General features: G+C 38.7%; 3 protein-coding genes across 3 annotated transcripts; 2 read left to right on the plus strand and 1 right to left on the minus strand.

The window, feature by feature from the left end:
• Positions 974-2,313, plus strand: LOC109708070. The gene is made up of 2 exons (XM_020229659.1): positions 974-1,316; positions 1,452-2,313. Exons 1-2 carry the CDS (start codon positions 1,130-1,132, stop codon positions 2,210-2,212), a joined length of 948 nt encoding a protein of 315 aa, XP_020085248.1. The 5' UTR covers positions 974-1,129; the 3' UTR covers positions 2,213-2,313.
• On the minus strand, positions 3,224-7,081 carry LOC109708069 (thiol-disulfide oxidoreductase LTO1). The gene is made up of 7 exons (XM_020229658.1): positions 6,926-7,081; positions 6,560-6,818; positions 5,785-6,041; positions 5,594-5,706; positions 4,582-4,729; positions 4,241-4,378; positions 3,224-3,597 (listed from the first exon to the last, which is right to left on the minus strand). The coding sequence occupies exons 1-7, from the start codon at positions 6,986-6,988 to the stop codon at positions 3,520-3,522; spliced, it is 1,056 nt and encodes a 351-aa protein (XP_020085247.1). The 5' UTR covers positions 6,989-7,081; the 3' UTR covers positions 3,224-3,519.
• Positions 9,323-11,469, plus strand: LOC109708031. The gene is made up of 2 exons (XM_020229597.1): positions 9,323-9,587; positions 10,453-11,469. Exons 1-2 carry the CDS (start codon positions 9,407-9,409, stop codon positions 11,208-11,210), a joined length of 939 nt encoding a protein of 312 aa, XP_020085186.1. The 5' UTR covers positions 9,323-9,406; the 3' UTR covers positions 11,211-11,469.

A 12,266-nucleotide genomic window follows, 5' to 3' on the forward strand; every position in this document is an offset into this window, starting at 1 on the left:
CTCTTGAAGCTTAATTCATCTATCTAATAAATAAAGAAGATAGCGTGCTGTTTTTTTCCTAAAAAAAACTCATGGTGAGATACCCACTTAAACTGGTATATGAGAGGCTCGAGGCCCAGCTAACAAAACAGTCAATGACTAATTTTGATTATGTAGGTAATTCATGATTCAAAAACCTTGACGAATAATTTGACTTTCTTTGGCCACGTTTCTCTGCTCTCTTAGCCAGAATTGCATAGAGAAGGACTTGGAAATTTTTCGACCAAACCTAAACATGTGGCATGTTCAAGTCAATACAAGACCATGCGAATATGTGATGTATAGATTGCTCCAAACTGTGATAGTTCATCATCGTTGAGATCTAATCAAATTCCCCATGCAAGTGAGTGAGTCAACATGCGACCCTTCAGGATCACAAACTTAAGAGAACGCTCAATAACTAGTTATTTCAAGTCACCTTTAATCTTCAACAATATTTGTAATGTATATCAACCAAATACTTTTATTAAGAGTAAAAGAATGGGATCAAGATCGACCAAGGCAAGGCTATTTTTTAATCTCCAAAATGAATGCTCACTAAGCATGGAATAGTCGTAAGTAATGATTCTACTAACTAATATGAAATATTGAAACACAGGAATCTCTTCAATTGTGCGTCTCCATGCTTGCTGATTGTTACGTTTATCTGCCTCTGTACTATACAATGCGAATAAGTTGCATCGCAGCATCGGTTCTCTCTGTGTAAATGATTACTAGTTTTCATATAATTGGTTGTTATTATCACAATTGATGTTCACAAAGAAACTGATATTAGTTATTTGGTATAATACAAAACTCATTCCATGAGAAGGGAATCCTGCTATATGGTTGACTTCTTGTAAATTTTAAAAGGGTTAGGCTGCCCGAAACCTAACCGTTGTCATTATGCTTAGTAGTTATCTGAGGAGACGTTTTAAATTGCATGTCTCACATTGTCACTGCGTTTAAACAAATCACTAACACATGATGCACTAGTCTCCTCTAAATGCCATATGAACACATACATTGTGCCTATGTAGAGTCCCTTTACTTATCTCCTCTTTGGTCCCTAGTATAATCTACTCCCAAAAGAAGAAGAGGGAGAAGAACCATGAAGTATTTTTGTGTAATCTTAGTAGCACTGATAAGTTGCTTCTTCTGTGACCATGTTAGTGCTGGTGCAAGAGCTAGATGCATGGATCCTTACTTTGGAAATTGCTATGGAATCCCTCTAAAATGCCCGCCTGGTTGCCCTAAACTTTGCGAGGTTGATTGCAAAGCATGCAAACCTTACTGTGGTAAGTTTTTCTCTTACCGAAGTTTCACTCGTAAATCTGCTTTATTTACAATAGTAATAATCAATATGTGAATATGTGCTCGAATTCATTGATTGAGTCCAAATTGATGTAAGTCCATCATAAATTCCCTCACAGATTGTGACAAGCCAGGGGCTGTGTGCCAAGACCCGCGCTTCATCGGAGGCGACGGCATCATGTTCTACTTCCATGGAAGGAAAGAAAAGGACTTTTGCCTTGTAACAAACCCAGATATACACATCAATGCGCATTTCATCGGAAAGAAGGGCAACAAAGGAAGGGACTTCACTTGGGTCCAGTCGATCGGGGCCTCGTTCGGGTCGCACCAGTTGTACGTCGGCGCGAGAAACGTGGCAAACTGGACACAATCCGAGGACTACATGCACATACAATTCGATGGAGTCGACGTCAACATTCCACTAGGAAATGGCGAGATGTGGTTTTTTCCGGATTCCGGTTTGACGATCAAACGTGTAGGGCAGACGAATTCAATAGTGGCTGAAGTGGTCGGCGTGGTCAAGATCAGAGTGAGAGTGGTGCCAATAACTAAAGAAGAATCAAGAGTTCATGGATACGACATAAAGGAGGAGGATTGTTTTGCTCACTTAGAGCTAAGTTTCAAGTTTAGCTCATTGAGTAACTTGGTAGATGGGGTGTTGGGACAGACCTATGTGCCGGGTTATCGTAGCAGGGTGAAAATGGGCGCCACCATGCCGATCATGGGGGGTGCGGAGAAGTTCGCGTCATCGCATTTGTTTGCTACAGATTGTGCGGTATCGAAGTTTGGGTTTAGAAGGGAGGGCGCAGAGCTTGAAGATCCACGGACGGTTACTTGTGGAGCTACAGAGGGAGGAGTGGGGATTGTCTGCAGAAGATGAGAGACAGAGAGGGTCAATAAAGTGTAATTTGCTTGTGTGAGTTATATCTGCATGTATGTGGTAAATGGTGAGCAATATTATGTTGCAGTCATGTTATTATTTGGCAATTTCCACTTGAGGAAGATCCATTTCATCATTGTTTTCATGTACTGATGCATCAAGTACTTGAAATTGTTCTAGGGATCCCCTAAAACCCTGCAACATGAAAAATAAAAGAGAGAGAAGCATCTAAGAACTTCACTTTTTTTAAAAAAAAATTAAAAAAATCCCGACAATTCTATGTGCAATGAGAATTCTTTTTCCTCCGGAAGTTAAAAGAGTTTTTGATGCCTTTGCGGAATATCCTCGAACAGTTGATCGATCTACATACATGTGCGGTGGGATATAGGATTATATGCATAATATAGGCTAATAGTCCCACATCGACCAGTTAAATACGTCGTGGCCCATAAGCTTTCTTTAAAAGGAGAGGCCCAGCGACGGAGAAAAGCATCTTTGCGCTTGGGGCAATGACGCAGCTAGTGAGGTAAAAACCGAGGCGCGTCAATTGCTGGTTGAAAACTATTTCCAAACCCCCTCTTTGGCCTGGGCTCGCCCCGGTTGCCACTGAGAATTTCTGGAAGGGCCCCCTCTAATCCAGGGTAAGGCCCTACAATTCTTAATTAGCTATAAATGTTTTTTTGAGTTAGTGTTTCTAATTCCGTTTAATGTCGAAAATAATACTTGAATTGTTAGATCATTCCTGTAATTTATCAAAAACCGGGTTGGGGCCTGATTTTGGCGTCTGAAATGATGTAGCAGAATTTGGACCAATAATTTTAGTTGAATCACAAACGTCCACCCTGTACTATGGCTACATTTTGGGCCCAATAATTTTAGTTGAATCACAAACTCCACCATGTAATATGGCTACATTTTGGGCCCAGTAGAACTTGGGCCATTTACACTTCGGGCCTATCACAAATTTGCTTCATCTTCAACACTTCCAAGATTGTCATATATGGCAGGATCTTTTTAAAAAAGATGCAGTATAATATATATATTAGTAAACAGCAAAAATTTCTTTACAACCTTGAAAGAACCTCACAGTTCAATATCTAACTTACCTAAGACTTTCAACTATATTATAACAATTATCTAATTAAAAAATATATACATAATCCTTCTCCGCAAGGTTGGGCACATTAATTCTCCAGCGAGATGATTTGCGATATAAAATTACTCGAATTTTGTGAAGTGGAAAGCATCCTCCTCGAAAAGAGAGCTTCCGTTTTGATTCGATGGTCCTTGTCCAGAGTGTTTTGGGCTTAGGAAGGATTGCTACTCTCAGCAGCAAAGCCAGATGCTTCTGCTAGAGCTGATAGGTCCTGTTCACCGCTAAAAACCTGCAAAAAAAAAATTACCAAAGAATAGAAATTTTGATGTTACTATTTAGTACAACATAGAGTACAACATAGTTATTTTGACCTCATAAAGATAATATATGCTTGCCGGATCTATACCTGAACACTCCGCCAGTATGAACGCAAACAATAACAATTTCGCACGAGAAGAAGTTGAGGCAATGAAGCATTCTATAGTATACGAATACCAGAATATAAACAACATCCAAGAAGAAGCGAGCACTGTCAATCAATTTCAATCCAGTAATAGATTGGGCAGAACAAAACATATATACATCGCCTGATTATTTTGGATTGATTTCATTTTAATCTTTAAATAACTTTATCCTCGATATGCAAAACATACCATGAAAAATTAGTCATCTTACTCTTTCACCTCAATTATTTTCATACCTCCACGAGAGTTCTCTAACCAAAGCTCCTCTATTATATGAGCAAATTATAAATAATAAGAACTGTATTTTGTTTTATATCTATTAATTTGCAGAGATATGAGACCTATAGCTGATATCTACAGGTGAAAGCACATCATAATCAGTTAGGACAATATTATTAGACATCAAGGAGAATTAATCGGAACACTGACGAACAAAAATAATTCTTCCTGCAAATATTGGAAACTAACCTTATCTTTGATGATCCATGTTGGGAAGCCTTCAATCCCAACAGCTGCACATTCCAAGGCCATTTTTCTTCCTTTACCAACTCCATCAGGGAAACACTCAACATAATCCAACATCTTCACAGCTTCACGCCCAAACATCTGTATCAACAGATAAAGATGATAAATATTGGTTCATGCTAGTGCTGCATATTATCAGTACTTTTGCAGGGTTAATTTGATACTAATCTATTCAATCAAAGTTTTAAAGATAAAATAAAGACCAAAGAAACAAAGTGATAGATATTAAGGCATTTTATTTTGTTCTGTATATACTGCAACAACAACAGATATAAGGAATTCACCTCCTTCTGTTCATTACAGTGAGAACACCAGAATGCTCCATACATCTTAGCGCCTATGGTCTTCAGGTGCTTTGCAAGGGAGATAGCGAAAGGAGTTGATTCTTTGGTTATAACAGTCTCGTATGGCTCCAAGGTAATTTCCCCTGAGCTGTATGAATCAGATTGGGCAAAATGTTAAGCATGTTTTTCTTGTAAGACAAACATAAACAAACATGTGAGTATAGAAATCTACTGCATATGAGTTAATTAGGCAAGCAAACCAGCTATGAACGACGAATGCCTTTACATAGACTCTAAAACTATGAATTTTAAGGTATACAAAATAGTACGATGAAGTTGATATTGACAAGGCTATGTGGAATTTCCAGGACGATTAGAAACCTCCAGGTTTTCTTTTAGGGCCTGCTAACCCTGGAGGTTTTGCAGAAGTGTTACTTGAGAAGAGCTATTGGAAAAAGCAATATTATTATTATTATTATTATTATTATTATTATTATCTCTCAATGACTAATGACTACCCAATGTCGCTAAAAATAGAAGCTTCAAATTGGAGAGTCCGCTTTTAGGGTCTAGAAGCTCATTTTGGCAAATCACAACAGCCAAAAAATTCCAAACTTATTGTTTGATGAACACCTAGCTTCTTGTTTGATCCTAGCGAAGTGTTAAAAAAAAAAAATAGAATGGAGGTTGAATAACTTCCAACTAAATCAATCAATTGAAGTTTGTGTCAACTGAAGCAAATTACGCAGTGAAAGTTGCTTTATATATGAGATAAAGATCTTATGCCGGCTAAGAAAAGTTTTTTAACAGCATAAAGCCTGAAACATAATTTAATTGGTCATGATGGAAGTTTCTTAACAGCATAAGAATTAATTTGTGTGAAACACATGAAGAAAATTTTCATTTAGGAATAACATTTAAAGGGTACTACAGCATCAAACTAAACAGTTCAAAAAACTGAAAGAGCAGCAAACTTTATGTGACTTTAGTATTAAGAACACGAAAGTCTTACCCTGACAACTGAGGAGTAGCTGATGAATATGAGCTTGTTAGAGCAACAAGAATAACACCGGCAATTGCTAACTGTAGACCAACCATTTTTCTTATTTCTTCCAAACCAATATCCTACAACATATAAAAGTTGGATTCAGATACCTTCTGGTGGTTCTGAAGAGGGATCCTTTGCTTTAAGAGACTACATACCTTGACGGTGAGAAGAAATAAACTAAAAGAGAGAAAAGCCGATATGAGACAGTATGAACAAGATGTTCCAGCAAACTCCGTGGTCAGAAGGTAAACGAAATAAGCACTTGCAGTTGCCATCGAAGTTGTCGTCCCAAGCAAAATCAAGCGATTATTAGTTTCATCAATTCCAGGAAGCAAATTCTTCCGACTCTGTTGTAGAGAAAGTAATGCAACTAAACCGTACGCAACCATCCCAATCAATGGAAGCGGAACACCTGTATAGTGGAAAATGATATATCACGAACCTCGAAAGCAAATTAAGCATTAGATTAGATCGAAAGAGTGAACAGAAACAATTCTGTATCATCACAGTTGATCAGCTGCTTCTTTCTAACCAACTTGATTTGTAGTTTACTCATAAAAAAATGAGCATTTGACTAACAAGGAATGAAGCCTTAAAATAAATGTAACGGTTCCGCGCCTAGTTTTTTTCTTTCAGCTCCATGCTTCGAGAGTATATCACTCGGTGAGTTCATAATTTATACTAATAACAAAGCAAGCGCAGCGGCATAACAAACCTCAAAGACATAATATTATCTATAACCTAGAGTAAATTCGGATTCTTCTGCTCACTAATTTCAAGGTATTTTCTCGGTTTAATCAGCTCAATGAGCATCGAACTCGATTAACCTCAGTGATACTTTTCACAGTTCCAAAATCATGTAGCATCAGAACTAAGCTTCGCCCACATCCACCACAATCAATATAAAATTAGGGCAATAGGTGGCGGTACCGAAGACGGCGGAGTAGACGCTGTTGAGGACATCGCCGCAACTGCCGCCGCCGCCGCCGTCGCCGACGGGGCAAAACGCCTCAGAATTGGAGAGCTTCAGGTAAGTAAGATAACCGGTCTCGAGGAAGCCCAAGGATGCGAGACCCGCCGACCAAGTGGATGTGGAAATGCCCCTGAGAGGAGAGCCCTTCTTGTGCTCCTCCACATCCACCTCGGGAGAAGGCCCCGCGCGGCACTTGAAGTGCACTCGCGCCCCCTCCTGTACAGCAACCACCACCGCAGCACGTAAATTAGATAACAACAGTAATAATAGTGAGAAAAATTAGGAAAAATGCAATCGAACGCGATTGAATCGGAGCGCGAAACCATAAAGCGCGGTGGGGGGAAGCGGGGGATGGAGAGGGTGGAGGAGATGCTCGCCATCGCCATTAGCAGCTGCTGCTTCGCTCCTTTGCTCTTCTTCCCCTTCGCCTCTCTCTCTCTCTCTCTCTCTCTCTCTCTTCCGGGGTCTCTGTTTTAACGGTCCATGGATTCCCATCTGAGCCGCGACTCGGACGACACGAATCGGGGTGGGTTCGGGTTTGGTTCGGATCCGGCGCCGCCACACCTAGCCCAACTGCCCAAGGGAGCGAATCGTTCTCGAGTCTAAATAAGGCCCATTAGGCCTATTTATTTTTAAATACGTTGGGCCTGATGGCCCCTTTTTGTTCATAGGCTCTCTTGGTAACAGGTTGGCCCAATTAACTTTGTGTCTACAATCTGGACTCTGGAGGAAGGTAGTCCCTAACTCTTCTTTTCTTTTCTTTTTTTTTCTTTTAAAAACCTTTAATTTCTTTATTGACATCTGCTCACCTTCTAATTATTCCGATTTGAATAAATCAAGTCATCTAAATTAGAGATTTGCTAGCAATTTTGCTAATAGTTAATGGCACCTGCAAATCCATTTTGCTAGCACAAAAGCCATTTTAATTTAATAGAATCATTGATAAAGTTAACAAGATCCACAATAATATAACGAATAAAAAAATCTTAAAACCGACTGTCCCTAGATCAAGTGGCAAAGGGTTTTGTGGTTGGTACCCGAAACCCAAGTTCGAATTCTAGTTGATTCACATTTCTAGCTAAGTTTATTTCTAAATGAAATAAACGAAGCGGGTAGCGTGCTATCTATTTCTCAAAAAAAATAAAAAAATCTTAAATCAAAGAGATTAGAGGCTGGAAACATGTCAAAATAAAGTTAAAGGGTTCAATTTTACCTAAATATTTGCTTTTTATTAGAAATTTGGAATTTACAAGAAAGATGCTACATAAACCCACAATTTCATTCGCCCGCTGGTAAACTGCAGTTTACTCAAATTTCATTCGCCAGCTGGTAAACTGCAGTTTTGAGTAAACTGCTACATGCTACTGCAATTGTTAATTAGTAGACCCAAATCATGTAATCACATATAATAAAACTATCAAATGGACATGTGAAATAGCATACTAATACTAACTTCCTCGGTTCTACTCTATTAAAACCCAAATTAATGTACGAGTTTAAGGTACTAGCTAGCGAGCCTAATGATATATTTAATAAATATCTTTTTTTTCATTTATTCTTTTATCGTGTGCTTAACTTTAAACTTTGAAACATAAAAAATATGCATACTACTCAGTTATCATCTCAGAGAAAACTATAGTTTTGAGCAAGCCCTCCTCTTTCTCTGTTTTCTTTTTTTTCGTTTTTTTTTTTTTTGGTTGGTAATTTGAGAAAACCCTTTTTTTAGTGCAGATTATTTTATCGCACTCTAAATTATCTAAGAAAAACTCTAATTCACAGCACGTCAGGTGATCCAACCCAATAATCGCATCGCTACGCAAGTTGATTGCACGTATAGCTAAGGGAGAAAGCATTGTCTGAACCTGGAATACCACGTCAGCAGTAGACCGCTAAACCAATGCAACTATTCATTTCATTCGCTTCTTCAATTCTAATTGTTTTAAAAGAGAATAACCCGTAATTTCAAATAAGAAAAAGTTATTTGATGGTGGTTTCTTTAGATTGCTTGGGTAGTTTACGGCTCACAAATTGAACCAGGTTCAGGGAATAAATTTTCAGGCGAGTTGTTAGGCAATATTTTGGTAGAAATTGTATTGATTAAGATAATTATTCAAGCATAGCCATCATCTTTATGCATAAATAATTTTAAAATATCTTAAAATAAAAAAATAAAATTAAAAGTCTCATAACATGCTAGCATGATCTTAGATCTGGGACTGGAAGAGTCTAACCACCTGCGCGCACCTCGTGAATCTAATCATATTTTGACCCATTGTAGTTCGAATTTGTGACTATAGTAGTTGAAATGGGTGCACCACATCACGCAATGCACCGCCTACTGGATTTGCCATATCACAGGCCGGCTAAAGTAAATATTAAATAATAAATATATTAAAGACGGTGGGCTGAATCAGTTATCCCCGCTTTAATTCGTTCCTGTCATATTCTCGTTTTCCCAATTTAAAAATATATCCTCTACAAAAGATTCCTCATAAAAAGAAAGGAATCGCTAACAAATGGATGAAAAGTGTAGTATTCTCCATTACGTGCATGCATGCCATCATTCTTATAATAATAATTAATATATCAAAAAGGCATTTAAAATTGTATATATCTCACATTGACTTTTTGTTAGAAAAATCACTACCCAAGATGCGCATAAGCTCTTCGATCTCAAAGCTATAAATACGAACCCCGACATGCACCACTTGCTATATCCACCCAGCAATATTCATCTCTTCTAGCTTATTTTCACTCAGAAACCTTTCCTTTGTAGCATTCGTTCCCATAGAAGCTACGTAACCATGAAATATTTCCTGGTTCTTTTGGTTGCGCTAACAAGCTGCTTCTTCTATGGACGTGTTAATGCCGGAACAGCTGCGTGCGCGAACACCTACTCGAATTGCTATGGAATTTCATTCAATTGCCCGCAGGGTTGTCCTAATCAATGCGAGGTGGACTGCAACACATGCAAGCCTTATTGTCGTAAGTCTCTCTTTTCCCTCCCCCTAATTAATCTACTTTGTTTTCTAAATAAGAAAATAAATTCATTATGTATATGTGAATGCATACTATTCTATGTTTATGGAGTACTCCATCCATGCTTGGGCACACAATTTAATGCAGGTTCATCACAAACTTCTCTTCTTCAGTATCATAATTTATTAGGTTAATTAAGAACCTATATATATATATATATAGAAAGAGAGAGAGTTGAGCTAAAATACTCTCAAAAGCATCATGAATGTGGTACTTTTGAGTTTTTAACTATTGAATGGATAGATGTGAGGTTGAGATGATGGTGGTAGGTGGAATAGTATTTGATCCAAAAGCTATAAATAATCAAGGAGTAGATTCAAGGACTATAAACTTAGAAGCACCAAGGGTTTAGTGCTTCTAAAAGTATTCTAACTCAATTTTATATATATATATATAGTTCTTAGATTAACAGTGGTGCATTATTGTCCAATGTGTGTCTGAACACTAAAATTTTAACTTACTATCTAATAATGCAGTTATTTTGATTAAGCACTTATAAGCCTGTACTAATCGGTATTTTTAAGTTTTTTATGAAATATTTAATGGTAATTGTTAAATTCCTACTCAATTGGTGGACTATAATTAGCTAGAAAGAGAAATGATAGTAGCTGGAACTCGAAAGAGTAGATAGATTAGATAGCAGAATTAAATTCATAATGATAATTATTAAGATACTTATTGTAAATTGCACTATGTATATATATGTCTGGTAGGATCCGAGCTTCTTCTTTTTTGTTTTTTGTTTTTCCTTCTTATTTATCGAGTTACATGCATGTAAAATCTTGGTTGTGCACATACGTTCATCGATCAGCTTGCGATAAGCCGGGAGCGGTGTGCCACGACCCGCGCTTCATCGGTGGAGACGGCATCAAGTTCTACTTCCACGGAAAGAAAAACAAGGACTTCTGCCTCGTCACCGATTCCGACATCCACGTCAACGCGCATTTCATTGGAAAGCAAGGCAAGGGGAGGGACTTCACCTGGGTCCAGTCCATCGGCATCTTGTTCGGCTCGCAGCAGTTCTACGTCGGTGCGAGAAAGGTCGCGACCTGGCACGGATCCGACGACAACATGCACGTGCAATTCAATGGAGCAGACATCAACATCCCGTCGGGCGACGGCGAGATGTGGACGTCGCCGGAGGGCGACTTGCAGATCAAACGTGTTGGGGAGACGAACTCGATTGTGGCCGAAGTGGTGGGCGTGGTGAAGATCGGAGTGAGAGTGGTGCCCATCACCGAAGAAGAATCGAGAATTCATGGGTACGGCATTACGGAGGACGACTGCTTTGCTCATCTGGAGCTCAGCTTCAAGTTCAGTTCACTGAGCAACTCGGTGAGCGGGGTTTTGGGGCAGACCTACGTGCCGGGTTATCGCAGTCCAGTTAAGATCGGCGTCCCGATGCCGGTCATGGGTGGCGCGGAGAAGTACTCGACCTCGCATCTGTTTGCGACGGACTGCGCCGTCTCAAAGTTCGGGCTCAAGAGGGAGGGTGCTGAGATTGAGGATCCGCCGACGGTTGCTTGCGGAGCTCAAGATGGAATTCAGGGGATTGTTTGCAAGAGGTGAAAGAGACAGAGAGATACAGAGAGGAAGATGACCGGGAAGAGTGATTTTGCTTTGCATTAATATTTCATGTGCGTGTGTGTGTGGTATTTAGTGATAAATAATCTCTGGTTCCTTTGTTGCTGCTCTCCAGCTTTGTTGCTTGGGGGTTTTCGTTTATTCTGTATCTGCTATCATTTTGTTTTCCTCATGTATTCCTCTATAATATTTCTCTTAATATAATTAATGAATAGATCTATTGCCTATTCTTTTCAAAATAAAAGAACTTCTGTCGCAGTAACTTTTTTTGTGAAAGATGTTCCGGTCATATTATAGTTCTGCAATTTGGGCATAGGAAAATTCCTTGATTATTCTGTGATGTTGTTGTCTTTTTTCATGTTGCATTAAGTTATTGGATAAAAAATAGGTTAAATTATATAAAAAAAACTTCTATTAAAATCTGATTTTTCACTTTGGATCCCGCCGTCCGTGTTCTGTTAGGATTCCGTCTATTTCTCATTATTATATTTTTTTTTATGCCGAAAATATCCTTCTATAAATAAAGAAGGGTTGGGGGAGGAGAGGAAAAATGAGAGGGCATTTTGGTTATTTTATCAATACTATTAACATCGTACCTCCTGTGAATATTTTTCATTTTTAGAGGGGCAAAGTGTAGGTTTTTAAATGACAGAAAGAGAAAGTGAAAAATCGGCAACCGATAATCAGTTCAGCTTACGTAGTCAAATAGAAAGATGACACATGGTATATTAAGAGCCGAAAAAAAGGAGTTCAAAAGTAAATGAATTACACATGGTATATTAAGAGCCGAAAAAAAGGAGTTCAAAAGATGACACGGTATATTAAGAGTGGTCCATCGTCATTAACCGTGTCAACTCGAGAATAGAAGGCTGGAAAGCAAAGCTTCTCTCTCAAAGGGGTAGACTCACCCTTGTCAACTCTGTCCTCGCTAGTCTGCCTCTACTCTACCTTTCTATTTTTAAAGCACCTCAGTGGGTACTGCAACGAATTGAAGCTCTGCGGAGGGCCTTCTTCTGGAAAGGCGGCACCAAAATCACTGGG

This window comes from Ananas comosus, linkage group 3, assembly GCF_001540865.1.
Source record: "Ananas comosus cultivar F153 linkage group 3, ASM154086v1, whole genome shotgun sequence".
NCBI lineage: Eukaryota > Viridiplantae > Streptophyta > Magnoliopsida > Poales > Bromeliaceae > Ananas > Ananas comosus.

Coding starts and splice junctions, on each gene's coding strand:
- LOC109708070 (XM_020229659.1), top strand. CDS start 1,130: ATGAAGTATTTTTGTGTAATCTTAGTAGCACTGATAAGTTGCTTCTTC. Junction 1,317..1,451: donor AGCATGCAAACCTTACTGTG/GTAAGTTTTTCT, acceptor ATTCCCTCACAG/ATTGTGACAAGCCAGGGGCT.
- LOC109708069 (XM_020229658.1), bottom strand. CDS start 6,988: ATGGCGATGGCGAGCATCTCCTCCACCCTCTCCATCCCCCGCTTCCCC. Junction 6,042..6,559: donor CGTCTACTCCGCCGTCTTCG/GTACCGCCACCT, acceptor TCCACTATACAG/GTGTTCCGCTTCCATTGATT. Junction 4,379..4,581: donor ACTGTAATGAACAGAAGGAG/GTGAATTCCTTA, acceptor CTGTTGATACAG/ATGTTTGGGCGTGAAGCTGT.
- LOC109708031 (XM_020229597.1), top strand. CDS start 9,407: ATGAAATATTTCCTGGTTCTTTTGGTTGCGCTAACAAGCTGCTTCTTC. Junction 9,588..10,452: donor CACATGCAAGCCTTATTGTC/GTAAGTCTCTCT, acceptor TTCATCGATCAG/CTTGCGATAAGCCGGGAGCG.